Source organism: Mytilus galloprovincialis, chromosome 1 (genome assembly GCF_965363235.1).
Source record: "Mytilus galloprovincialis chromosome 1, xbMytGall1.hap1.1, whole genome shotgun sequence".
NCBI lineage: Eukaryota > Metazoa > Mollusca > Bivalvia > Mytilida > Mytilidae > Mytilus > Mytilus galloprovincialis.
In genome coordinates, this window is record NC_134838.1 from 37,530,946 (window position 1) to 37,558,777 (window position 27,832).

General features: G+C 31.5%; 1 protein-coding gene across 2 annotated transcripts in view; it reads left to right on the top strand.

The window, feature by feature from the left end:
• Positions 1-27,832, top strand: part of LOC143073428 (alpha-aminoadipic semialdehyde synthase, mitochondrial-like) — a 39,633-nt gene that overhangs the window by 5,692 nt on the left and 6,109 nt on the right. For both annotated transcript variants that reach the window (XM_076248977.1, XM_076248984.1), the window contains exons 3-21: positions 1,288-1,464; positions 2,590-2,742; positions 3,010-3,156; positions 5,184-5,262; positions 6,093-6,220; positions 12,110-12,384; positions 12,724-12,835; positions 13,486-13,545; positions 13,677-13,747; positions 15,010-15,134; positions 16,523-16,652; positions 17,161-17,271; positions 17,649-17,757; positions 18,390-18,466; positions 22,101-22,164; positions 23,235-23,399; positions 23,881-23,976; positions 25,365-25,480; positions 26,889-26,977. In XM_076248977.1, the coding sequence (XP_076105092.1) occupies positions 1,288-1,464; positions 2,590-2,742; positions 3,010-3,156; positions 5,184-5,262; positions 6,093-6,220; positions 12,110-12,384; positions 12,724-12,835; positions 13,486-13,545; positions 13,677-13,747; positions 15,010-15,134; positions 16,523-16,652; positions 17,161-17,271; positions 17,649-17,757; positions 18,390-18,466; positions 22,101-22,164; positions 23,235-23,399; positions 23,881-23,976; positions 25,365-25,480; positions 26,889-26,977 (2,284 nt within the window). The remainder of the gene's footprint in view (positions 1-1,287; positions 1,465-2,589; positions 2,743-3,009; positions 3,157-5,183; positions 5,263-6,092; positions 6,221-12,109; positions 12,385-12,723; positions 12,836-13,485; positions 13,546-13,676; positions 13,748-15,009; positions 15,135-16,522; positions 16,653-17,160; positions 17,272-17,648; positions 17,758-18,389; positions 18,467-22,100; positions 22,165-23,234; positions 23,400-23,880; positions 23,977-25,364; positions 25,481-26,888; positions 26,978-27,832) is intronic.

The following is a 27,832-nucleotide window of genomic DNA, read 5'->3' on the forward strand; positions in this document are numbered from 1 at the left end:
TTGCAAAATATTGTGCAATAGCAAGATTTTTTTTTAATTGGAGTTATCTTTCTTTGTCCAGAATCAACTTAAATCTTTGTTATATACAATATACAATGTATATTCACTTTTTACTACCAACTGATAAATTAAAATAATCTTTACCATTCAGTGATAACAAGCAGTTTTTTTACATCTTAATATTTTATGATGTATTTAAATGAGTAGTTATTGTTGCAAACTCCATTAGAAATTTTAATTGAGATTAGTTTTGGAATAAGGGAAAGGGGGATGTGATTAAAAAAATTGGGTTCAATTTTTCTCATTTGAAATTTCATAAATAAAAAAGAAAATTTCTTCAAACATTTTTTTGAGAGGATTAATATTCAACAGCATAGTGAATTGCTCTAAGAGAAAACAAAAATTTTAAGTTCATTAGAACACATTCATTCTGTGTCAGAAACCTATGCTGTGTCAACTATTTAATCACAATCCAAATTTAGAGCTGAATCCAGCTTGAATGTTGTGTCCATACTTGCCCCAACCGTTCAGGGTTCAACCTCTGCGGTCGTATAAAGCTACGACCTGCGGAGCATCTGGTTGTGTAATAGGTTTTAAACACAGGTTTCGTTTTGCAAAATTATTTGCGCAATTGACATTTCAAGGTCAGTTATAATTGATTTGTCTATTTTTAGAAATGTAAACGAAGTTTTATTTTTTCACTATAGAAAGTGTTATCAATTTTGTTAGTGATTAATGCAATCATTTCATAAGAAAAGAATATTTTAATTATTTTTTAGGGATAATGCATTTGTTAGGGTCGGCGGGAATAAAAAAGTATGAAAAGTCAATTTTATTTTTATTCTGGAAATCGGCAAATTCGGGTTGGCGGATCCGTAAACCAACAAATTAAAAAATCCTGGCCTAATAATCATTGGATATTGACCCATTTTCATTGATTTTTTGCTTTTTACACAGGGATGTAAATTCTAAACAAAAAGGCTTATTTCCAATCTAGTTAATGTATTAGCTATGATTCAATGTGATACTGGTCATTAATTCTTATTTTGAAATTTAAGCTGAAAAAGGGGGCAATTTTTTTGCCTTATTGAACCTGCTCCTTTGTGTGATGTAATCCAATCTAGATTAACTTTACAAACATGACAAAGGAGGTTGCATTAGAATTCCTAAGTCCGATTTTCAATGTGCATGCATTACAAAAAATGAGAAAGTGTTCAGTTGAGGTTTAATTTTAATTAGATTGGTTTGTTAATGAATCAAATGTAATGCATATTTATTGCTTTGTAGGAGTATGCGAAGGTTGGAGCAACGATACAGGAGGACATGTCTGAGGCATCCCTTGTTATGGGTGTAAAGTCTGTTCCTATAGATCTACTCTTACCTGACAAAACATATGCTTTCTTCTCTCATACAATCAAAGCACAGGAGGCTAATATGCCATTGTTAGATGCTATTATGGAAAGGGTAATATTAATTAGTGAATTTATGTGTTGTTTCTCTTATTTCTTATATAAATTATTAAACAAAAGTTGTTTTTCATCAAGAATGATATTTTTAATTAAGTAACTGACATGACTAAACTGCTCTTAATTATAATCTAATGAAATTAAAAATGCGGTTGGCTCCTCCAAAAAGCGAAAATGTTTAGTTGTTCCTATTGCATCAGGTTAAAATTTTGGTAATAGATAGTTTGCTGAGAAGTTGATGTCACATGTTCATTATGATGTAAACTTTCTAATTTCTACATACAAAATTATGTTCTTTTTAATAGGAAATTATTATATCAGTGAACATGGTATAGTTCTTATTTTTCTCATTTTATCTGTAATTTTGTTTATCTTGTATGCTGAAATGTGTTTTTATCAAACACAGCCAATATATATGCAAGTTGGTGGAAACTATTTAATTCATTTGTAAAATCTTAATCTACTGTAGATAACATCAGCTTAATCTGCTTTAGTTAGAGATCAGAGGGTCTTGTCTCACTTTAATCCATTTTGTAGTGAGTGTAAATAGATATGTTTCAACAATGTGGTATCCTCTTTTTATCCTATAATTTTACAATGATGCACATACATGTATATAAACATTTAACCCTTATAATCATGATAATTCATAATCCTTGTCTAGTTTGTTAACAATTGACATTATATAAATAACACATAGCAGAGAGGGTGATAGAGCAGATTGTTACCCCGAGAAAACATTATCAACTGCGGCGAAGCCAAGGTTAACAATGCTTTTTTGAGGGGTACCTTAATCTTAAAAATAAAATCATAGCTATTTTAACAAGTCTCCATTGTAGTCATACTGCCAAAAAATAAATAATCTGCTAAAATTTGCCTCGTTGGGACTTTTTGAAGAAAAAAATAAGGATTTTATAGGACTTTCCAAAATGGCTTTTAAACTGTATGTCATTAGATTATGAAAAGAAAAGTTATCAGCACTACAAGGATAAAACTAGGCCAATAGGGGATCCTGAATATTGGACAAAAAGTCAAAAGCAAGTGTGGCCAACATCTTTAATGATTATACAAGTATTTTGATTTTTTTAAAAGCATAATTTTGGTAGCAACTTTAATATTACAGAACATAAGACTGATAGATTATGAACGAATGGTAGACGAGAAAGGACAGAGAACTGTTGCCTTTGGAGTGTATGCAGGAGTAGCTGGAATGATTAACATACTTCATGGTTTGGGATTGAGACTTTTGGCCTTAGGACATCACACACCTTTTATGGTAAACTCCATTTCATAATACAAAGACAAATTATATTATTTTAGCTTTATACTCTTCAAAAATCAGTCATTTCATTACTTGTATAATATGATGAAAAAAGTCTTGCTAATTTCCTAATTGAATGAACATCATTTGTTGACAAATATTATGATTAGTGATTTTACCTCACACTTCTTGGATTGCATTATTTCATTCCAGAATAATAAAAATACTGGAAGCATGTTACTCTGAAGATTTCATGTGATTATACAAATTATATATTTTTAGTATATTGGACCCAGCCATAATTACAGAAACACAGAACAAGCAAGACAGGCAATTCGTGATGCTGGATATGAGATTGCTTTAGAAAGAATGCCAAAATCTCTTGGACCTTTAGTTTTTGTCTTCACAGGATCTGGTAATGTTTCTCAGGTATAGTCTAATGAATTTTTATTTAGTCATTTATGAAAAAAGAACTTTGAAAGCAACATGAAGTAGATAAAACATTCCTGCCAGTGTGTTGAAATGCAATACTGTGGATTCATTTATTTTCGTGGGTACCAATTTTCGTGGATTATGGAAAACCTGCATGTTCGTGGATATTTAATTTCGTGGTTTTGCGGATGTCTGCATACAAGCCTATATAAAATATGACATTCGTTTAACATTCAATTTCGTGGTTCACTTGGACCCACGAAATCCACGAAAACTGGTATCCAACGAATAATAATGAATTCACAGTAGGTACTAGACTTCAATTTAAGATAATTAAGCTGCAATGGGGCCATTAAATGTCAACCTTGATGTCTGTCTGTTCTTCCATCTGTCCTATTTTTGTTTTCGACCTTTAGTTTTCCTCATCCAGTTTATATGAAACTCATCACAATGCTAAGAACCAAAACAGAGAGAGTTGGAAATTGGGCAGTAAGTCCTTACTGTTCTAGAGTTCTACCCCTGTACAACTTGTAAAATTGCAAAAGTGCCGCATTCTAGAACTCTTTAAAAACTAGCAGTGACATCAAATGCTCTTCATAGTTTTTATACGACTGCAAAAATTAATAAAATTTTAACACATTGTTTATAACCACAAAAGGAAGGTTGGGATTGATTTTGGGGGTTATGGTCCCAAAGGTTTAGGAATTAGGGGCCCAAAGGGGCCAAAAACAAGCATTTATCTAGTTTCATGACATTAAGTTGAGTATAAGTTTTTCAATTGCTCTGAAATTGTACCACAATGTTTAATACCATAAGTAGAAGTTTGGGATTTATTTTAAGGGCTATGGGGCAAACAGTCTAGGAATTAAGGGCCGAAAACATTTTTCTAGTTTCAGGACAATAACTTATGTGTAACTGTATGGATCTCTCTGACATTTTACCACAAGGTTCCATAACAAAGGGAAGGCTGGGATTGAGTTTGGTGTTAATTTCCCTGAACATGTAGGAAAAAGGGCCAAAAAATAGCATTTTTCTAGTTTACAGACAATTAAACTACTAGGTTTCTTACTACAAAGGAAAGGCTGGAATTGAGTTTTAGGGTTCTTACTCCAAGGGGGTTTTAATAAGTTAGGGGCCAAAAAAGGGATCCAAATAAGCATTTTTGTAGTTTCCAGTCAATAACTTGTGTAAAAGTGTATAAATCTCTCTGAAATTATACCACAAGTTTCCATACTACACAGGATGGTTATGGGGGTGTATTGCTCAAATCATTTAGCAAATAGGGACAAAAAAGGAGGAAAACAAGGGTTTTTCTTGTTAAAGGACAATTAAGACAAATTTAAAGCAGTGTAAGGGAAGTAAGCCAATTCCATTTAAAGAATACTGTTATATATATATATATCTTTGATTACCCCACTTACACTGCAAATTATGTATTAAAGAAATGATGATACCAATGCTGTGTCAACTATTTAAAAAAAATTACAATCCAAATTGAGAGCTGTATCCAGCTTTAATATTGTGTCTATACTTTCCCCAAATGTTCAGGGTTCAACCTCTGTGGTCGTATACAGCTTTGCCCTGCGGAGCATCTGGTTTCACATTTGATAAGCAAGCTTGAGCAGGGGCATTCATGTCCTCAGACACATGCTTGTTATATTTGTGTAAAAAAGTTCTTAGTTATTGAGGGTATGTCTTTTAAAGGTTATTGTGATTAACAGCAGATTTTAGGAGAAGGTTTAAAAACATACAGATGAAAACCAATTGCTTTATGAATCTGACAGACACCTATTTTAGATACTTTGAAATGATATGTTAAATGAAAAATATATTTTCCTCACACTTTCTCAGAAACAAATGAATAGAATGATGTCATATTTGGTCAGCAGCAATCACAGTGATGATTTGTTGCTTGCAAGTACTTTCCCTACTTGTCTACCACCAACTTTCTGTCTTCAATACATTGAATTATGACTTGGGGTATGCTTAGCATATCATTGCTTGAAACTTTTTTCATATTTCAGGGTGCACAACAAGTATTCCAAGAATTTCCACATGAATATATAGAACCAGAACATCTACCCAAAGTTGCCAAACATGGCGGTGAGTTAAATTCTGTCAGTCATGAATAAAAGAAAATTAGCTATATATCCAAGAACGACATATGCATGCATTTACCAATTGTAAAAAAGTATTATTGTGGTACTGTAAACTGTGAAATTGTTGCATCCATTTATAACTTGAGATTTTTCTAGAAAAGACAAAAAGAAAAGAAATGAGAGATTAATTTTAGGAAAATCTGCATACAGTTATATGTATCTGATATTACAATACTCTCCTAGTCACATTATTGGTCTTAATAAAAATCTTGCAATTATTTCTGAATTGACAGTATTAAAAAGTTAAGAGTGCAAACTTATTGACTATATCCTGCTAAGTTCAGTAATATATCTTAATTTGATGTTTAGCAAGTTTTTTTGAAGTTACTGTATCTTATACTATTCAAATGTTTACTTATTATTTGTGGGAATTCAGAAATAACATGCATAATAAGAATATTTAAGGTGGTACTCAACACTTTCACTAAAATTAATTTGGCTCGTTTAATTTTCATAAAATTTTGACAAAGTATTTTATACTGTGACCCTTTGACAAAAATATAAAAATTTCAAAAATTTTGAACCAACCGTTTTGTCAGAAAAATTACACTGGTTATATAGCAATTTAACAAACACCAATTTTAATCATTGAGAAGCTTAATATTCCTTTTACAACACCACGTAATTAAAATGTTTAGCTGACTTTACAGAGTTATCTCCCTGTAGTGTTAGGTACCACCTTAAAGAGTCATAGTGTCTCCTCTGTTTCTTGGTTTTTTTTTTAAAGTTGATTTGTTTTCCATTTTTTGCATGGATTATTTCTTACAATTGCAGCCACCAATAAGTTGTACATATGTGTTGTAAGCAGGGAAGATCATTACATTCGCAAAGATGGTGGAAAATTTGATCCTGAAGAATTTGAACAGCATCCATCAAGATATGGTTCAACATTTGCCTCAAAGGTATGGAGATTTACAATTAATTAGGATCTTATGACAGTAGGAAATTTTTCAACAATTATTTTGAGTAACTAGTATTCCACATCCAACGCGACAAAGATACATATGCACTCAGAAACTAAAAGAACAAAAATGTGAACGATATCAGATTATCCTATCCATGTATAAATAGTCAGTTTGACTTCTATACATATTCAAGCAAAATTTCCATTAAAGAAGAGTTCTGAAGTTTGGATGTGAAACAAAATACTTTAAAATAATAAATTCAGAAGGCACATAAATTTATATCATACTATTAAAATGATAGAATGTATATAAACTGCTAAAAAAGTAGTTATCAACCTAATCTATGGAGCAAATAATTTAGAAAATAAATCAATTGAACAAATGACAGCAAATACACAAGTTTGTAACAATTCTTTTAATCTATATACCTTCAAATTGCGTTGAAAAACCTTTACTCTTTTTGTGATTAGTTTACAAAAAAAACGAATTTCTCCTAGTTTTTATGTGGATTCTTATTGCTTAATGTTTATATTTAAGTGTCGTCTGCCTTTTTTGTTGTGAAGCACCTTTATTGTTTGCTATACACATGAATAAGACTAGGTGTTTGGTAAATGTAAATGAGAAACACAATCAAACCAAAAAATATTATCTTGTTGATTTCAACTTTTCTTATTCAATTATTGTCATCAAAACTTTACCTTTGAATTTTCTATTTTTATTTGGGTTTATAAAGATTTTACCTTTTTTAAATAAACATATTTATCAACTTTGTACCAGGTGAACCATTGTAGGATATTTGACTTATTTTAAGGCTTATCCTAATACTGTTATGTTTAATTTTTATAAATTACTTGACCTCAATCTTTAATCTTTATATTCAATAGTATTTGCAATATTTACAAGTTATAATAAGTCATTTCTGCTTTTGTCCTATAAAGAATTATGTACATTTATTTCAGTTATATAAGAGTAGAATTTTTTTAAGCGTACACTTGTATTCATTGAAATTTTGACTTCTCAGTCTTATAATTTTACATCAAAATATATAATGGAAACTAGAAAGAAAGATTTTCCCTCTGTTGCAGATTTATAAAAAAAACATCACCTGATGTAAACTAGTGTGCACTACCAACAACTCTTGATTTACACATTTCAGCTTGATTTAATTTTCCTTTTACACAGTGTACAACCGTCCTGTATTATAAATTTACCAACATATGTCCACTATCAAATCCTATGCCTCGTTCACACCTACATTTAATTCGAATCGAATGCGAATCGAATTCTCTAATCGCGTTCACTCACTCTTCTTTCTTAATTCCAATTGATTCCAATTGGCTCATATGCATTATCCAATTCGCATTAGAAATGTGTTTTTGTTAATACGTTTTAAAAGTTGTCGTTGGGACAGGAAAGCGAATTAGACGCACATTGCAATTCCTATTAGAAATGTGAACGTGAAACGTTTTGAATGCGAATTATACTAATTCGGAATAGTTGATGCAAATCAAATTTGAATTACGTGTGAACTCAGCACTATTATCAAAATAGATGTGTGAAAGACTTAACATGCATATTTAATGTATATTTTCAATTGATCAATTTACCTACAAAATGAAGCTCAAAAGTCTACATTTTGATAACCGATATTTAAGGTCAAGGATCAGTAAATAAACTAGTCCATAGATTTTTTAAAAACTTAGAACTCAATTAGATAATGAAAATATACATCAGAAAATGTAAAAAAAAGTATATGTCACCGACTTCGTTTTCAAGAAAAATCCATTTTTAAAATGGTCCGAGAGGGTACTAAATTACATTGAATATATAGGGTAAATCTATATTTTTCTTCTACAATTTTCGGTTTCTGGTATAAATCACGAGAACCGCTCCATAGAATTTTTTTTTAAATTATTGTTTTTTTCCTCTTTGTCTTACGAATTAGATGATATTAAAAAAATATATGGTCACCGACTTCGTTTTCCCTGTAGAAGCGACGCAAACCCAACATTTTGACAAAAAAAAACATCAAAATTCGTGACGTCGTAATTTTTATTATATAACGTCAAGTTATCATGAACAGATATATCATGTTAAGGAGGGGTATTTGCGAAAAATACCAGTCGAGAGAATGTTAAGTTTCACGAGCCGTAAGGCGAGGGAAATTCATTCTCAAGATAGAGTATTTTTTGGCAAATACCACGGCAGAGAGGGTAAAAAAGGCATATCCTTTTAGCAAATACCCCGGCGGCGTTAAAAATGAACGATATTCATTTGATAACAATAAATTGGTGAAAAATACACTGGCTATTAACCAATACAAACCCCGGATTCTTACATAAGGTGTAATTATGCTAATAATTTCCAACGTTCTTCGTGTTGATTATGCACGATGACTATGTGTTTCGTATTGATAGATTCTTTTTATCATAAGAGTCTGGATAATTATCATAAATTTTTATTTAGTATTACCAATATTCTTTATTCTTTATATTTTAGCACCTCATTATATACTTTTTCTTTTTTTTTCTTTTTTGCATTTTATTCTGCAATTTTTGCCCATTATTCTGTATTCCGGAAACCCCAATCAGAACCTCTTTTATTGAACATTTTAAAAAGAAATTATACGTTGTAAAAAATGTGATACATGTATGTTTATTATCAATATACATATCTAAATCAATTACTAATTCAGACAAAAATACGTTTTAAGTACATGAACGCAAAAATGGTAAAATCTTAAAAATAGAAATCATCAAGGTTACTGTCTACAAGTTGACGCAATAAAAGATGTAAATGAAGCTATATTTTTTTATGCCCCCTCAACTACCCATGTACGTCTGTCCGTCCGTCATTCTGTCTGGCCGCCCGTCCTTCCGTCCGTCCGTCCGTCCCCCTTTATAGTTTATAGTTATTCCGCAAAACATCTACAGTTTGAATCCTAGAATGTACTTTGCTGTCTGTTCAGGGTTTTGATCTTTATTAATATTTGCTCTAATGAGAGATAGTTGAACTTTGTCATTTTTGGATAACCAATTCATAAATCTCTTAGACTATCTTGTAAGTCATCTGTTTACACCTTTTCTCCGTTCCGATATATGATTTGGCCATTTTTGAAAAAAAAACGTTTTTTTTTTAGCAGCGGAACATGTAAAAGCTTGTGTTTTGGTACTATATACTGCTGCTTAACATCGCATATAAAAACAAACATTATATCAATGATTCTACAAATTCTTGAAAGAGTGTCGTGTGGTTATTTATACATCTTCAAGTTAACAAGTAAAACATGCAGACAAACTGACATCTTTGTTAATATCTTTTTTATTCTGTATAAAATTTATTGTATACAAGTCTACAAAAACGTTTTAAAAAGGTTTACTAAATGGTTATTGTTCCATAAGTGTACATATGTATGCTCGAAGTATATATAGAATCAGTACATGATACACAACATGCGACAAATAAAGGGGGGGGTAGTAATGACAGGAAACTAAATTAAACTAAGGCTTTGATGGATGTAAACTTTAATAAGACTGGAAGTTACATAAGGGGAACAGGAAAATAAGAATATATTGCATCACTTACAACAACCTTTAAATTGACCAGTGATTTTTTATTCATCACCGAGATAATCCAATGATTTTTAAGGGTCCATATGAAGTTCGGACCTAAATGTTCTTTATCTTTAGATATAACGCTTATTCTGTAAAATCTTCAATTAACGATTTTGTAAAATTCTGTACATGGTCTACACTATTATATTAAATAATTATTTTATTTTCCGTTGTTATTCTTTATAATTTTGCACTTTTTTGTTCAATTTTGACATTCGCCAGTATTTCTTATTCTGCAACTCCCTTTGAGATCTAATCATGTGTGACAATAAATTATTGTGCTTCTCTCTCTGAATTTCCCTTTCTCTCAAGAAATTTGTAGTCTTTGTAGTACAGTGTATTTTCCAGAAAATACATCGTGTAAAAACATTTCCGAGGAAACCAAATTAACGGAGGTTGAGACATATGACATAACAACAGATGTACATATTTATGTTTGATATGTCTACAACACCCCCCCCCCCCCCCCCAACCGAAAAAAACCCCAAGAAAAACACAATCGCACACAGACTGAGACATGACTGGTAATATTGTGTTTTGTTATTTAGTCCATCTACACAAATGAAGGGGGACCTTAAACGGGACTCCGGGATCGGGTGTTTTTCAGCACGGGATTTCGGGATTGATCCTTTGTGGATCCGGCTATTTTTTTTCGAATTTCGGTATGGCGGGATTGAAATTTCTATAAATTCGGGACCTCGGGATTTCATGTTTTTAAGTCCGGGATTTCGGGATCAGGACCCCTCCACCCCCTGTCAAATGCATATCATAAGATGTCTTTTCCTTTTTAATTTTCTTTTGGCCTTGTGTTGTTGTCTGGTTACTGTCTTATTGAAGTACTCACTACTTACGGGATTTACATTTAACTTTAGGTACTGAAAGTCTGTGACACTGTGCATATTTTTCAGTCGGTATATATAGTAGTACTATGATATAGAGGTGATCGATATAATCTCGTTCTCAACCTTCAAGTTTTATGAGTGAAATAGAATGGAGAACAGTTCTATTGTATAGTTGAAATGCTACTTTCAGCTAGGGTACATTTTTTTTATTCGGTTAATTTTTACCCATATATATATTACAAATTTCCTTTGAGGAGACAACCGTACGAATCAATACTATTAGGATACTAAGCCCTGTATAAATCTTTAAACCATATACTATTTATACATGTATCTATTTAAAGATTTGTGTTCTATTTTTAACATCGAAATTGCGGACGTGAAAGAAAGCACCATTACAAAAACAAAAAAAAGAACGTTAGATTACAAAATGTAGCGATGGATTAATGATCGTGAAACATCATTTTTGCTTATTTTTAATTTGTTATATTCTAAAAACTGTGTATGAATATTAAACTATTGTTCCAACCGTGAACAAGGTTAATTAATTTAAGTGTATTATGATAGTTTAGTGCCATCTATGACTGACGCAGCTGCGAATTTATGACCAGTATTAGTTTATGTGGTTCATTTCCTTTTCTCTAATTTGAAAATATTTTTACTTGTTCCGACTAGTGTGATAATTTTCAAAATATGGGAGATATTAAAGTCTTACCGTACAATACTAAGTTTTAACTTTAGTATTAATGTCCCAAACTTGCACCCCTAGCTTCTGCTTATTTTCTGCTAGACGATGTCTTTTCCCAGTGAATATAGGGTTTTTGAAAGGACAGTTTTGACATACTACATATAGAATACTTCCGAGACCACACTGTTTTTTCTCATCACAAGTATGTAGAAATAGTAGTGAGCAACAGTTTTCACACTTGTTTTAACTGGTCGGCAGATATACAAACTCTACCACCCTATGTCCTGATTTTCATTTTGAAGATCGTCTTCAGGACTGTTTTCATATTCATTTTCAATTTTTAATTTTAGAAAAACAAGTTCATTCTCCTAGAAGTAACATACTTTCCGTCAAATTTACCGTTGACGTTGTCCCATCGAAAAGTTGCCGGGTGAAATTTTAACATAGCAAAATCTGGTCAAAGGGACGTAATTCGTACAAAACTTCGCAATATTTCGCGGAATCCGCTAGACGGCGTTCATTTACTGTTACTTGACCTTAAATAAGTAAAATCTTCAATTGTTATATATAGTTGTTTTAATACAATAATATGTAAGAATTACTGCCTATGCAAGGGTGACAGTGGTAAAAATATCTTAAAAATATAACATATTATTGTAATTTTAAAGACATCACAATCTTTGCTCACGTACAGTTGTTGCTTTAATTACGCTAAATTCATCATTGATAAATTTATTTTTAGATAGCACCATATGCCTCAGTTATCATAAACGGAATATACTGGGCTCCAACAGCACCAAGATTAATAACTATCCCAGAGGCTAAAAGTCTCCTCACATCACAGTCGTTTCCATGGATTCCGTCCAGCTCAGGTTGTCCACAGTTACCTCATCGTCTCATTGCCCTCTGTGATATATCTGCTGACCCTGGTGGTTCTATTGAGTTTATGAATGAATGTACTACGATTGATAAACCCTTTTGTTTGTATGATGCTGACCAGAATAAAGAAACAGACAGGTAGGAATTTAATGTTGAGGCTTTTTATATGACAATAAAGATTTGGCCTAAATATTTGCTAAAAATTTAGTGTTCTTGGCCAAACATTACTAAATTTCAGTATTTATGTAAATCTGTTTTGCATAAAAAATGTGCATGGTCAATCAGATCTGATATTGTACTTAATGTTAATTGTTATATTTGTTATTTGTTTTAATTGTAATTACGTTTTTTTATGTATTGGTCTCTTCTGTTTATCATATGTGATGTTGTAAATATGCTTCCATATATATAAAGCATATAAAGCTTTCTGCAATAAAGTTATCGTTCATTTACTCAGTTTATAATTTTACATTTCAGTTTTGCAGGAAAAGGTGTATTGATTTGTTCAATAGACAATATGCCAGCTCAGATACCAAAAGAGGCCACAGATTTCTTTGGTCATTTATTGTTTCCTAAAGTTAAAGAAATGGTAAGAAAATTAAAAGTATTTTGACATTTGCATTCCAATTGATTTTGTCACATTAGTAAAAAAACAGTGAGTACTCACAAAATCAATTGACAGTAATGGATAAATGTAATTTTATGAATTTTTACCATGTTGATGTAACTGCTTAAATTATTATAACTTTATGGGTATTGCAAAATTGATAAAATCTCACATTTTAGATTCTAAAAGCCTTATTTTTAAGCAGCTTTTCTTGAAATCACTATAATTAATTTTCCATTTTTGGCAATTGTTTAACAATTGCAATAATAAATGCAAGAAAAAATTAACAGTATAGAGGATAGAGGTCTGTACACAAAAAAACCCATTGTATTTCCCAAAACAAAGAAAAATATTAGACGGAAGTTTTTCTTTTAAAAAATGTCTTTTTATTTACCAATAACACATCAGAAAAATGAATGTCTTTTCAATTTCAAGTATTTATACTGTCATTGATTGTTTTGCAAACTTTTCTCAGAGAATACATGAATGTTTCATTCAAAAGGAAGTTGAGTCAAATATAAAAGTTTAAAAAAATATTTTTTTATTAAATATACCATCTATGTATGATATTGTTGTGTATTTCTTTCTGTTTGAACTGTTTGAGCAATTATGATTGTTCTTTTTTCTTTCAGTTAAAGTCTGATGCCATAAAACCATATGAAGACTTTGATACAACTCCAGAGATTAAAAATGTAAGTGTAGTTTAAGGATGCACAGTATTTATGTTTATGACTTAATGTTTTGTAACCATCTTTTTATTTGGCCATTTTGTTATACTTCTATATACTTTTATAAATATAAATATAAAATTTTGATTTGACAGGCAGTTATAGCATCTAATGGAGTTCTAACACCAAATCATCAATATATTCAAGAACTAAGGAACAAATTCACGTAAGTCGTTATTTTACTTTTGTCGAGCCTGCGACTTTTGTAGTAGAAAGCTTGACATAGGGATATTGATCCAGCGACGGCATTAGCTAACTTCTTAAAAGCTTTATATTTTAGAAGGTGGAAGAACTGGATGCTTCATACTTTGTATATAGATACCTCATGTTACGAACGTTCCGTCAGTCACATGTCCAATGTCCTTGACCTTATTTTCATGGTTCAGTGGCTACTTGAAAAAAAGTTAAGATTTTTTGTAATGTTAAATTCTCTCGAATTATAAGTAATAGAATAACTATACACGTATTTGGTATGTGCGTACCTTGCAAGGTCCTCATGCCTGTAAGACAGTTTTCACTTGACCTCGACCTCATTTCATGGATCAGTGAACAAGGTTAAGTTTTGGTGGTCAAGTCCATATCACAGATACTATAAGCAATAGGTCTAGTATATTCGGGGTAAGAAACACTGTAAGTTGTACATGTCCAACTGGCAGGTGTCATCTGACCTTGACCTCATTTAATGGTTCAGGGGTCAAAGTTAAGTTTTTGAGTTTTGGTCTTTTTTTCTAATATTGTATGCAATAGGTCAACTATATTTGGTGTATGGAAATATTTTATTATCTATATGTCAGTCGTGCAGGTTTTGATTGACATTGATATCATTTTCACGGTTCATTGCTCAGTGTTAAGTTTTTGTCTGTTTTTTTAAACTATAAGAAGTAGGTCAACTATATTTGTTGTATGGAAGAATTGTAGCTGTACATGCCTGCCTGGCATGGTTCATCTGACCCTGACCTCATTTTCATGGTTCAAAGGTCAATGTTTGTTTTTTTGGTTTATGTTTAGTTTATGTGACAGTTGTAATAAAGCTTTATATTTAGGACTATCAACATAATATCAATGATTAGAAAAGTAGGCGAGACATTTCAGTGTGTGCACTCTTTTTTCTGTATGGTTTATTCTATTACTGTATTTCCATTGAATAAAATCTAGAGAAAAAGATCTATTGTATATAATCAGTGGGATAGTTTAATGTACAAACATTTTAGTAACCTGACAAGGAACAACTGATTCTGGCTATTATGGATTTATTTCTTATGCAATAAGTAAATGGCTAAATCTTATAAAATCTATGTCTTTATGTAAATTTGTATTTTATTTAAATTCTTTCTTTTATCTTTTATCTTTATATCATTAAAACGAATTAATCCAATTGTCCTAAAGACTTATTTTAGTAATAATTCCTTGATGAATATTTTTTTTCAGATCTTCTCACAAGTCAAAGAAAACTTCACCAGAACAAAAGAAAATTCTGATATTGGGATCAGGATATGTGTCTAGTACAGTCATAGAATATCTTAACAGAAATAAAGACTTTATTGTTACTGTTGGTAAATATCTATTTTAATGTCCCATTTATGGGCATTATGTTTTCTGGTCTGTGCGTCTGTTCGTTCGTCCGTCTGTCCAGCTTCAGGTTAAAGTTTTTGGTCCAGGTAGTTTTTGATGAAGTTGAAGTCCAATTAATTTGAAACTTAGTACACATGTTTCCTGTGATATGATCTTTCTAATTTTAATGCCAAATTAGAGTATTTATCCCATTTTCACGGTTCACTGAACATAGAAAATGATAGTGCGGATGGGGCATCTGTGTACTAGGGACACATTCTTGTTTATTGCTATTTTCCTTTGATCTTACTGTCTGATAATTTCCTTTCTCAGCACAGTAGAGTGATATGAAAAATTATTGCTAGAAATTAAGGATGCATGTGTGGTTTTCAATGTTAACATCATTGTCATCATAGGCAAAATATCGATAAACAGATTATCATTGGTCATCCCAACTTGATTGCTTTTCTCACTTTCACCCTACTGGCTCATACGTTAAAATCAATCTAGTTAAGGTGACCAAAAGATAATCTAACATGACGTCCTTCAAACGCTTTGAGTACACACCCATGGTAAAATATGAATATATTGCCAGTGCTGTTCCGATTGTACTCCCACGTCATATGCTTTTTTATGAATGAGATACCCGACGTCATAGAACAATGACGTTAGAATGTAAGCATTTTACGGGAAAATACACGCTTGTGAATCCGAAAATCATCACAAGGAAACATACACAAATGATGCTAAAATGTGGCAAAAGCCCTTTATTGTACATCATATAAGACATATAAATAAATTATCATTCAAATTCATCCAAAACTGTCTAAATACATTATTTTAAATAGTTTAAGCATGTCACTAATGAAGTTTGCTCCGTTCTTTTACGCTAGTTTATTAGTGCGTTTATTTATGGGAACGGCAAATATTTGCCTACACCTAGAGCGCTTCGATCCAAAAGAATTGCCGTATGTATCCTATCAGAATCGAAATAATTCATGGGGGCTTGAATATATCTAGATTTTACCACGGGTTGTCCCTTTATGCCGATATTTTACCCCTCGCTATCGCTCAGGAGTAAAATATTTGTCATAAAGGGCCAACCCGTGGTAAAATCACGATATATTCAAGCCCCCATGAATTATTTCTTAAATATCATTTGGGTTAACTCTTTGGTTGGCTTGTTGTCTCTTTGATACATTCCAATGTTTCCATTCTCCATTTTTTTTTTTTTTGATAAACGAATCAAGTTCTTAAACCACGACAGAAGAAATAACACATATTCAGTCTTCATTAATCTACAATTTTCTACATAGTTAAAGAATTATGATGACTACATCAAAATATTAGAGAAAGTTTCGCATGTTTAATAAATAGTTGTTGATTTTAGCATCCAAATTTAAAGCTGAATTGGATAATTTATCAAAGCAGTACCCACAGAATGAAATGTTGTTATTGGATGTATCAAGAAAGAATGAAGAATTCGAACATCTTGTTCAAGAACATGACATTGTAATAAGGTATGATGATATAAATATTTTACGCTCAGATTTATAAACAGAGAAAATAGGAAATGAAAATAATTTTCAAAAAATTCTTAATTTTGCAATGAAGTATGAATTTTCTAAAAGTTTAAATGCAGACATATAAAAGACACAACATCAATTATTCATGAAAATACAATTTCATCTTAATGCACTAAAATTGGTACCAATGAAGAAAATAAATGAATCTGCAGTATGTAATTATGCTGTATCCAATTATTAAATGTGTACAGTATCATCTGTCAAACTAAATCTTTGTCTAAATAAGTAGTTATCTCCACAAACGCTATTGTTATAAAGGCCTTGTTTTCTATTATATTAATTCATGATTTTAAATTTTTCTCATATTTAAAAAAAAAAAAGATGGGTTGAACTAATTATAGGGCAGTATATACATCATAGGTTTCTTAGAAAAGTAACAAACTTTGTTAGAATATAAAACTCCATTTAACATGTAGAATTAATTATGATGTGTTGTTTACAGCTTGTTACCAGGACCACTACATCCTGAAGTAGCCAAGCTGTGTATCAAGCACAAAAGAAATATGGTCACTGCTAGTTATGTATCACCAGAGATGCAAGATCTGCACCAAGAGTTAGTATTTTTAAATTTATGAAAGGCTTAATTCTTAATACATTAAACAGTTGAAATATAACACCTATGTTTCTTATCTAAGAAAATTTATGAATACACGTTTTAAATGTTTATCACCAGAGTGAAAAGAATGAATGTTTCCAATTTTCCAGATTTTATAAAATGCGTCCTCAAGGGTTAGATACAGTAACTTAGCTATGTCAGAGATTTTGGTCGATTTTACATACAAATTGGGCTCATTGAACTCAACTGAAAAGACAAAAATCAAGCATTTTTCTTTAAAATATTACTGAATGAATTATTTCAAAATAGGTGTTCAACAATTAGTTAATTTTTACAATACAGAAACTAACTTATAATAACATATTTATACACAGTGCTGTTGATGCAGGGATTACAATTTTGAATGAGATTGGTGTTGATCCAGGTATTGATCACATGTTAGCTATGGAATGTTTTGATGATGTCAAGTCCAGTGGAGGAAAGGTATTTTTCTACATATTTAACAGGACATGCTACTTAATTTCATACTAGTAAACTTTTTACATTATTGATTAGATAGGGTACAACTGTCATAAACAGTGGCTAATCAATGCAGTTTCTTTAAAAAAAAACAGGATGTTTAGGACAGACATTTGAGATTATTGTCAATGAGACAGGCACCCAACAAAGTATATAATACAAAATTATGAATTTTACATTTAAACTTCCACGGTGCGTGGACAGGTGGAATGACAGTTTAGTGATAAAATCCATGATATTCAAGCAGAGGGTAGTATATAATTACATTGGTATTATGAACTTAAAAAAATAACAAACTTACAACCTCAGTATTGACAGGCTAGTGTTACTACTTAGACCACTCTGCCACTGAGGCCCAGTGATAAAGCTGAGTAATTGCACTATAACAATAAAAGTCTTCAGTGGATAAGAGTATTTATTTCTATTAATGACAGTTATACTAGAATATAATAGTTTCTTCAGTTTTAGTAGTTATAATTAAACAAAACAGTAAAGCATTTTCCCACTCATCTTGTCTCTGCTATTTTCAATAAAAAATACAGTCTTACTTATCTTTTTAACGTTCTGTTAAACTTGGCTTTGCTTTCTGATTTCAGATTACTTCTTACATTTCTTGGTGTGGAGGGTTACCTGCCCCTGAACATTCAGACTCACCTTTGATGTATAAATTCAGGTATGCAATTTCTGATTTCAATTTTCTTTAGTATTACTATGACATTTCTTCGTTCATTCTTTATTATTTTCAATTGAACAATATAAACTGCTTCTTTTTTAATGTGATTATTGTTGTTGGAATCCAATTTTTAGGCAGTTAAGCTGCCTTATGCGAGCACCCTAGATTTGTGTTCTACCCAATAAATGCTGAAATATGTGCCATTGTTATTATCTAGCTGGATGATATGTTATTTATAACTAATTGGACAGTTTTTCATACTTTTAATTCTTGATTACAAAAAATATGACCAGAAAAACCTTAAACGATCGTCGAATTATCCAAAAGTTTTGAAGTTGCACATAGGAAGTAGGGCACATTAGGAATCTTTATGTAGTTTATTATCCCCTGAGATTTTGGCTAAGCTGTCAAAGAACAAATGTATGAAATGTTTAATCACCGAAAATCTCTAAAGACAAGTAGTTTAGATTTCCCAAATGGCAAAAGTCGTAGGAATATTGTGTGTCGTCAATACGTAGTCAACTACGTCAGTAGTCGTAAAATAAGTTCCACTGTTCATGCTGTTGGCGGCAATTTTAAATTATAAGACGAAATTTTTGTATCATTTCAATTTGGAGGCAGGGGTTCAAATTAGCGGTTGTCCGAGGTCTACGACCTTCCACTTTTGCAGTCGGACTTTCGACTTGGTTTACTAGCTACGCTCGATATGCCCGACTTGAGAGGAAATAAAAAAATAACTTTGCAAACCTTTTTACCAAAGTCTCCTAATAAATGATCTCAAAACTTGTTTTTAGCATTATTATTCATGACAGCGATATTCATTTTGTTCAACCGCTAGCTTTATACAGAAAATCGCCGACAAATAATGTGTAAATTCGAGTAAAATCGTAACTGACAAAAACAACATTGAAAACAAAATGGCTGACATGAGAAGAAAATTACAATATCGGATCCGATTCCGGAAGCGGATATGGGTAACTCCGGGTTTTTGCGATCAACTTTTAAAAAAATCAGACAGATGACAAAATACATCTTTGCATGGTAAATAAATATAAACACTAGAATTGAAAACCAAAAGATATATGTAAAAGAATAAAAAAACAGAAAATATTTTGTACTGAAACTCAAAATTACTTTTTGACAAATTTTAATGTCAAAATCCCAATACTTTGTGACAGCTAGAAACAGTATATCTAACAATACATATGGTCCTTGTGACAGTATAAATTTTATTAATCAGTAATAAATATTGGTAAAGCAAGTTAGAGGCTTTTAAAGTGTAAACATTTTACTGCAATTTCAATGGGTATTTTTTTTTCTCAATTTTGATGGGTCAGTTAAAATAGCTGGAAGTTTCTTATTTTACACACATAGTGCAACTAGATTATATGATACCTGAATGTAAGCAAATAATATGATAAGTATGTGGAGTCCTTTGGGGCACTCTACCCCCTCCTGTTTGATAACTTTGAAACAGATGAGATCCCCACTTCTCAACCATATACATTCATGTATGGGACTATATAACTAATCAAATGAAATATAGGTGAAGTCCCTAGGGTCACCCACCACCTCCTGCTTTAGAACTTGGAAACAGTCGAGATCCCCATCCCTCAACCATATTTATTCATGTACGGGACAATATAATAAATCAAATGAAATATAGGGGGAGTCCCTGTGGGTCATCCCACCCCTCCTGTTTGAGAACTTGGAAACGGTCGAGATCCCCACCCCTAAACCATATATATTCATATATGGGACAATATAACAAATCATATGAAATATAGGTGGAGTTCGTGGGGCCACTCTACCCCTCGGCCTGTTTGAGAATTTGAAAACAGTTGAGATCCCCACCCATAAACCATATATATTCATGTATTGGACAATATAACAAATCAAATGAATTATAGGGGGAGTCCCTAGGGTCACTGCACCCTCCTGTTTGAGAACTTGGAAACAGTCGAGATCCTCACCCCTTAAACATATATACTCATGTATGGGAGTAAATAACAAATCAAATAAATTATAGGGGGAGTCCCTGCGGTCACCCCACCCCTCCTGTTGTTTGAGAACTTGGAAACAGTCGAGATCCCCACCTTTAAGTTAAACCATATATTTTCATGTATGGGACAAAAGAACTAATCAAATGAAATATAGGGAGAGTCCTAAGGGTCACCCTACCCAATCCTGTTTGATAACTTGGAAACAGATGAGATCCCCACCCCTAAACCATATATATTCATGTACTGGACAATATAACAAATCAAATGAAGTATAGGGGAAGTCACTGGGGTCCCCTACCCCCTCCTGTTTGAAAACTTGATAATGGTCGAGATCCCCACCCCTAAACCATATATATTCATGTATGGGACAATATAAAAAATCAAATGAAAAATAGGGGTAGTCCCTAGGGTCACCCCACACCCTCTTGTGTGTGTTTTGAGAACTTGTAAAAGATTGAGATACCAAATCCTAAACCATATTCATTCCTGTTTGTTCATTTCAATAAGATTGAATGACATACAAGGTCAATCTCATAGGCGTCACATATGCATATCACTTTGCTAGATCTAACACCTGTCATTTTATTCCAAACTTAGACATCATGGACTTGGGGTGAAGGTGGGAGTCATTTACATTTACTATAGACAGGTCAGTCAGACCTCACCATTGATCCCTGTAGTAGTAAACATTTGTCTGATTTGTGTCTCATAACTTTTGTACTGTAGAACACAAACTCAGTTTTCTTTCCAGGGAAGCAAGTCCATTCATACTTTTACAAGCTCGTACTAAAGTCAACTTGAACTACAAACAGTCGACTAATACTAACAATTACGATCAACTAGAAGAACTGCAATCATTGCGAATTTGTACCACTGCTGACTCAAGACTCATGACCACGAAAAAAAATATACTTGATGTATACGTTGCTATTGAAAACCTTGATAACATATGAATTATTTGCCTTAATGATTAATTCATTAAATGAACATAAATGTACAATTATATATGAATGTTTAATGTTTGTTCTTTTAAATCTTTTAAAAAAAAATTGAAGCAACATTGCCACAGTTTTCATAATTATGTTTGCCTTGATTTTTGGTTAACTGCCTACAGTGCTTACAGCGCTTTGATTTAAGATTTTATGAGTAAAGGTGAGCTATGGATTTGAATGTTCAACAAACTTACAAATTCTATATTTAAGGAAAGAATAATATTTTTTCTGTCTATGAAGAAATAACATAAAAAATGTGGTGCACACTAAATAACCTGTGTAGCGGGTTATTTTAAAGGGTGCACCACATTTTTTATGTTATTTCAAATAGACAGAAAAAATATTACAGTCATTTCTTATAATTTAATTCTAAATTCAATTTTAAACCGGAGTAATCCATGAAAAAACGTTGATGACGTCAGGGTCACATGACAAAATTAGGTCTATGAGCTGATAAACATAACAAAGTCAGCCAATCAGAAGAAGGGTTACATCCAAAATTAAATTATTTGCTGGTATGCAGAATTATCAAAACCATGAAACAAAATATACACAAAAACACAACTTTTCCTCAATCCTTAAAAATAACATGAAAATTAATGAATCAACAGAATGTAATATTTCCTTTCTTTGTTATAGTTGGTTCCCAATAGGTGTGTTGAAGAATTGCCTAGCGGGAGCAACATATCTAAAAGATGGCAAGGTAATTAATGTTTTCCCTTATTACAACTGTACAGTACATGTATTTTACTTGAGGAAGAAAGATCTTAATATATATAAATATGAAATTATGAAAAGAGTTTTTCAATAGTCATTTAAATAGTTTGACATACAATAGATATAGGAAGATGTGGTATAAGTGCCAATGAGACAACTCTCCATCCAAGTAACAATTTATAAAAGTAAACCATTATAGGTCAAGGTACGGCCTTCAACACACAGCTTTGGCTCACACCGAATAGCAAGCTATAAAAGGCCCCAAGCAAAAGACCCCAAACATTACTAGTGTAAAACCATTCAAAAGAGAAAACCAACAGTCTAATCTATATAAAAACGAAAAACGAGAAACACTTATGAACTACATAAACAGACAACAATCACTGAAGTATGATTGAGACACTGCTTTATGTCAGTAACTATATGATAATTATATTATTCCACATTTAATAGCACATCCTTGGTAGAAAAATAGATTTAAACCACTGCATCAAGATTCTTACAATTTTTCTCTGCTTGAGATAGTTAATTTTAATATTTAAAGCGCGAGGCTTACTGAGCTTTTGAAATAATCAAAAGGGTAACTGTTGATAGAGGACAAATATTGTAATACATGATATATAGTGATGGAATCTGTTTCTCTAATGATTTTTAGATGATCTTCTAAGCAAAGTTTATCCTTCCTTTTCAAAGATTTGCAGAAAGTTGTCTACATTAAATATGATGTCATCAGACATGGTCATCTTTTTTCATGACATTACAATAGGAAATTCGGAAGAAACCAAGAAAATTTGTCGTCAGAATTAAATAACATAACAACCAATCTCTTGCCGAGAAAGTTTTTTCTCTCACTGATTGAGAAATGTGAAAAAAGCATGAAATTAGAGAATAACAAATTACTGTTTTTTCTGTAAAAATCATTCTCAATGTGTATGGAGGCTATTTCAGTCTTGTTTTCTAAAAAGATAATTTGTATGCATACAAATGCATGTATGTGTATAACAGGATCATATATTTTCCATGCAGATCAGTAAATATATTTTCTAACTATTACAGAAAATTGAGATTCCTAGTGGTGGGTTATTGGATGCACCAGAAGACTTGACATTTTTGCCTGGATTTAACTTGGAAGGTATCCCCAACAGAGATTCCACAAAATATACTTCACTATATGGTATTGAGTCAGCTAAAACTATGTTGAGAGGAACTATAAGATACAAGGTAAATATTTCTGTTATTAAGAGTTATGTACCTTTCTGTAATCATGAGTTATGTACCTTTTATTTGGGCTCTTAAAAGATTATTTGTACTCTTGTGACTGGGTTTTTCCAAATTATTTTTAACTTTTAAGTTTATGATTTTCACTCAACAAAAAGCTTCCTGTTGTGACTCACAGCTGATATTTTACAATATCAACATGGAGAAAACCTGATAATCCGTACATATCTGGAAATGGGATATTTTTAATTTTTTCACATTTAATGTATCCCGTTTGCTGAACAATGTTCTTATTTCTTGAGACATAACTAAATCCAGTCAGCTTGCCACAATACAAACATTTAAAAAATAAAGTTTTACTTTAAAGATACTTAAAGTTAGAATCATGTTTAACAAAATTAAAAAGTAATTGACATGTTCATTTGGATTGATTTCCTAACCAAAATCTCTAAAGAGACATTCTTATTGACCCTTATATTTGCAGGGATTCTGTGATGTAATTCAAGGTCTGGTTGATCTTAACCTACTTAGTTCAGATGAAAGTTCTGCTCTTCATCCTAAAGGACCTGACATGACATGGGTAATTATTTTATCTTATTTAGTAAATTATTGTTCAGAATTATATTTCTTGTCATAAGTTGAAAAATCAGTAGAACAATGGGTTTCTTTATTTTTATCTTTTTTTCTCTCCCAATTTTAACACCTTACATTGTAACAATATGATCTTTGCAATCCTTCAATTGTTTCAAGAACAATTGAATACTGACATGATAAAAATAGATGAACCTTATGTTGGAAAAATAGCAATACAGAAAGTACTATATTTTTTTAATTCATGTATGCCAGTTTTCACAGTTTTTTGGGAAAATCATTGGAAAATTTTATAAGGACAAAAAGTGACCAAATTGAAATCAGTTTATTTGAGAAAATTTTCTTGAAATATTATCATGCATTAAAACAGTTAAGCCTTATTATCATGAGCTATTCAAAGCAGAAACCAATGACCACTGATATATATGTAAGACTCAGATTGACATTCTGTCTCCTTTAGAAGTCTATTCCTTAAAATTGCCAGTACATTTTCTTATCAAGGTCTACAAGTCTGATAATATTTTTCATAAGTCATTTTTTTTTCGGGAGAGATCCATTTGCGCCAGAAATGCGTCCTTTTGCACCACATCTTTTTTTCTTCAATGCTAGTTTGCGCCAACTGTTTTAAAATTATATGGTATCATTTGCGCCAAAAATACAACATATGATTGCGCCAATTAGAACATAAATGACTTACCTTCTCCTTTATTCAGGCTTTGAACCGTCAGTTTACACAGCAAATGTTTCTTTTATTGAAACATATCATCTTCTTACTACTGCATGGGTACTTCCCAATTTAATGTATGTAGTAGCCTGTAACTTCACTTTATTGTCCAAAAACACAAACATTGAAGGGTGAAATGCATAAAGCAGCTCATAATAATTCCTGCTCCATTACTGGTACGTCTTGCAGTAGATAGTTTCAGCCAATACTCATGGTGGAAACAAAGCACTGCGTCACGAACATATGTGGCTAAAACATAATCAGCAAAACCTTCTATTTTATTCTCTTTTGGCATATCTTGTATTAAATATTCAGCAAAGCAATAAGTTTTATTCTCTCTCTGTACATTGACTGTCTTATACGTTATAAGTAATTTCTCTCCAAATGCTCATCTTCATAGTGAAATATCTCCGAACAAATGATACTTTTCAGCTAAAAATTTGAATAATATGTATTAATCATTAATATTTATAATAAATATGTGTACAGGTAAATTGGTGCAAATGTGCTCTGAATATTGGCGCAATTAATACAATTGGAAAATAAAATTTGGCACAAATGATACCCCTGAAAAACAGTAATTGGCTCAAAAGGACTGTTGCCATTTTTCAAGTCAGTAAATAATTATGTTTTTTTTGTGTTTTTTTTTTCAGAAATCTTATGTTTGTGATGTGATGGGTAAATCACCAGATACATTTTATGATTCGGTGAAAGATATGGTATTTGAAAGGGTTGGACATTCAGAAAAAAAGTTGCAGACAATAATTGAGTAAGTAGTGTTGTTGAAAGTTAAATTAAAAAAAAATAAAATCTAAAGAATACCTATAGCTTGTACATATGCTCATGAAGGTTGAGAAACTTTAATAGATATATTTTCAGCAATTCTTTATTGAGTTTTTTTTTTTATTCTACAGACTACAAGGTTATAAGATATATTCTCATTATATTTTTATCACAAAACAATCTGTAAAAAAATCATCTTTTATTGGATCTTAATTTGCTATTTTTGACGTTCAAACCCAAACATACAAATTTGTAAATACATTATTTGTACTTCAATATATATATTGTTATAAATGGGTATTGAGAATTATCACAAAGAAACAACACATTTTATATTTCTAAATTTTATTGGGATCAATATCAGAAAACCTAAAAAATAACGGTCTTAGATGATTTTATACATTAAGACAACTTTGGCAAACTCAATTTGGGGAGATCAAATTGCATATTTTTATAATTAGTACCAATTTTATCAGATAACATAACATTTAACATAACGTCTATCAAATTATTAAGTTGACATAGCGGTAAAATTCAACTGTCGCACTAGCACTTTGGCGTATCGTATCTGGCTATCAAGCAGAGCAGAACAATAAACAAAACAACCCTTAAAGTCAACAAAGTTATTTAGGTACAGGATGCATTTCGATATAAAGCTATTTTACCTTAAGCTATGTGATAGCATTTCAAGTCTATATTTATCTTTTTACATCTTTTGGAATATTAAACTTAAAGCTTACATAAGGACGTCCAGGAACCAAATACCGTTTTTTATAAATATTCCCGCTTAAGCAGGTCTTCAACAGGAAGTGGCTTCATATATAGACAAGATGCGGAACCAGTTCAATGTTTACAATTTCTAATAGCAGTTTTTGGCAAATTATACAATTATTAAAGATGTAAAGATACGATGTCCCACCACGTTGACAACTTTCTAATATCGTAATTTAATGAAATAAGTATATTTCATTCTCTCATTATTGTATGATTGATAGGATAAAGTCTTGTAAATCTGTATATTAAAGTTACATCTGGGGTTTGGAAGGCCAGCATCTTACTATTCTAATTTATGGTTATACTATGTTATATATACTGATATATGCATGAGTTATTTATTGAGATATATATGCATACTGGAAAAGAATAAAAGTCATTCTTTTATGCTGGATTCATCATTTTATATATGATTAGGCTGGAGTCAACAAACTACACTCAAAACAAGACTAAGTAAAGGAGCACTATCAATAAGCAATCATACGGAATTAAAAGTACACTCGACCCCTACTCGCCCGCCTGTAACAATATGTAGGTAAAGTTGAAATAATTGCTAGTACAGTAGTTTTTATTGAAAAGATTTAAACAAAATTATAAATTATTTTTTTTATGCTTTACAGTCTTGGATTACTTGATGATCAAGTCATTGATAAGAAAGGAACCCCCATAGACACGTTATGTCATTATCTGGCTAAAAAATTAGCATATGGTAAGTCATAACATGTACAGATGTGAAGAAGCTCTTTTATTATGCCCCACCTACGATAGTAGAGGGGCATTATGTTTTCTGGTCTGTGACTCCGTTCGTCTGTCAGTCCGTCTGTGTCTCCGTTCGTCCGTCCGGTTAAAGTTTTTGGTCGAGGTAGTTTTTGATGAAGCTGAAGTCCAATCAACTTGAAACTTAATACACATGTTCCCCATGATATGATCTTTCTAATTTTAATGCCAAATTATAGTTTTGACCCCAATTTCATGGTCCACTGAACATAGAAAATGATAGTGCAAAGTTCAGGTTAAAGTTTTTGGTCAATGTTGTTTTTGATGAAGTTAAAGTTACATCAACTTGAAACTTAGTACACATGTTCCCTATGATATGATCTTTCTAATTTTAATTCCAAATTAAAGTTTTGACCCCAATTTCACGGTCCACTGAACATAGAAAATGATAGTGGGAGTGGGGCATCTGTGTACTATGGACACATTCTTGTTAAAAGATATTAGTTAAATATATGCAACATGAAAATAAGTTTACTTCACACACATGCAAATTTTTAATCATGGGTCAAAAGGAGTGTCTCCTTCGCCAATAAAAACTTGCACAATAGCCAATAGTACTGAAATTAGCATAACGGTAAACACGTACATATTTTATTAGAAACTTCATATAGAGTCACCCTTGAAAACTTATTAATTCTTTTCTCATTATATTTGTGGAAATTTTATTTCCTTTATAAAACGTGCTGTGCAGACACACTTTAAAAAATCTATGCTTAATAAATATATTAACTGTTTAAAAGTGAACGGTTCTTGTAAACATACCTACATTTGTGTTTAACTATTTGAA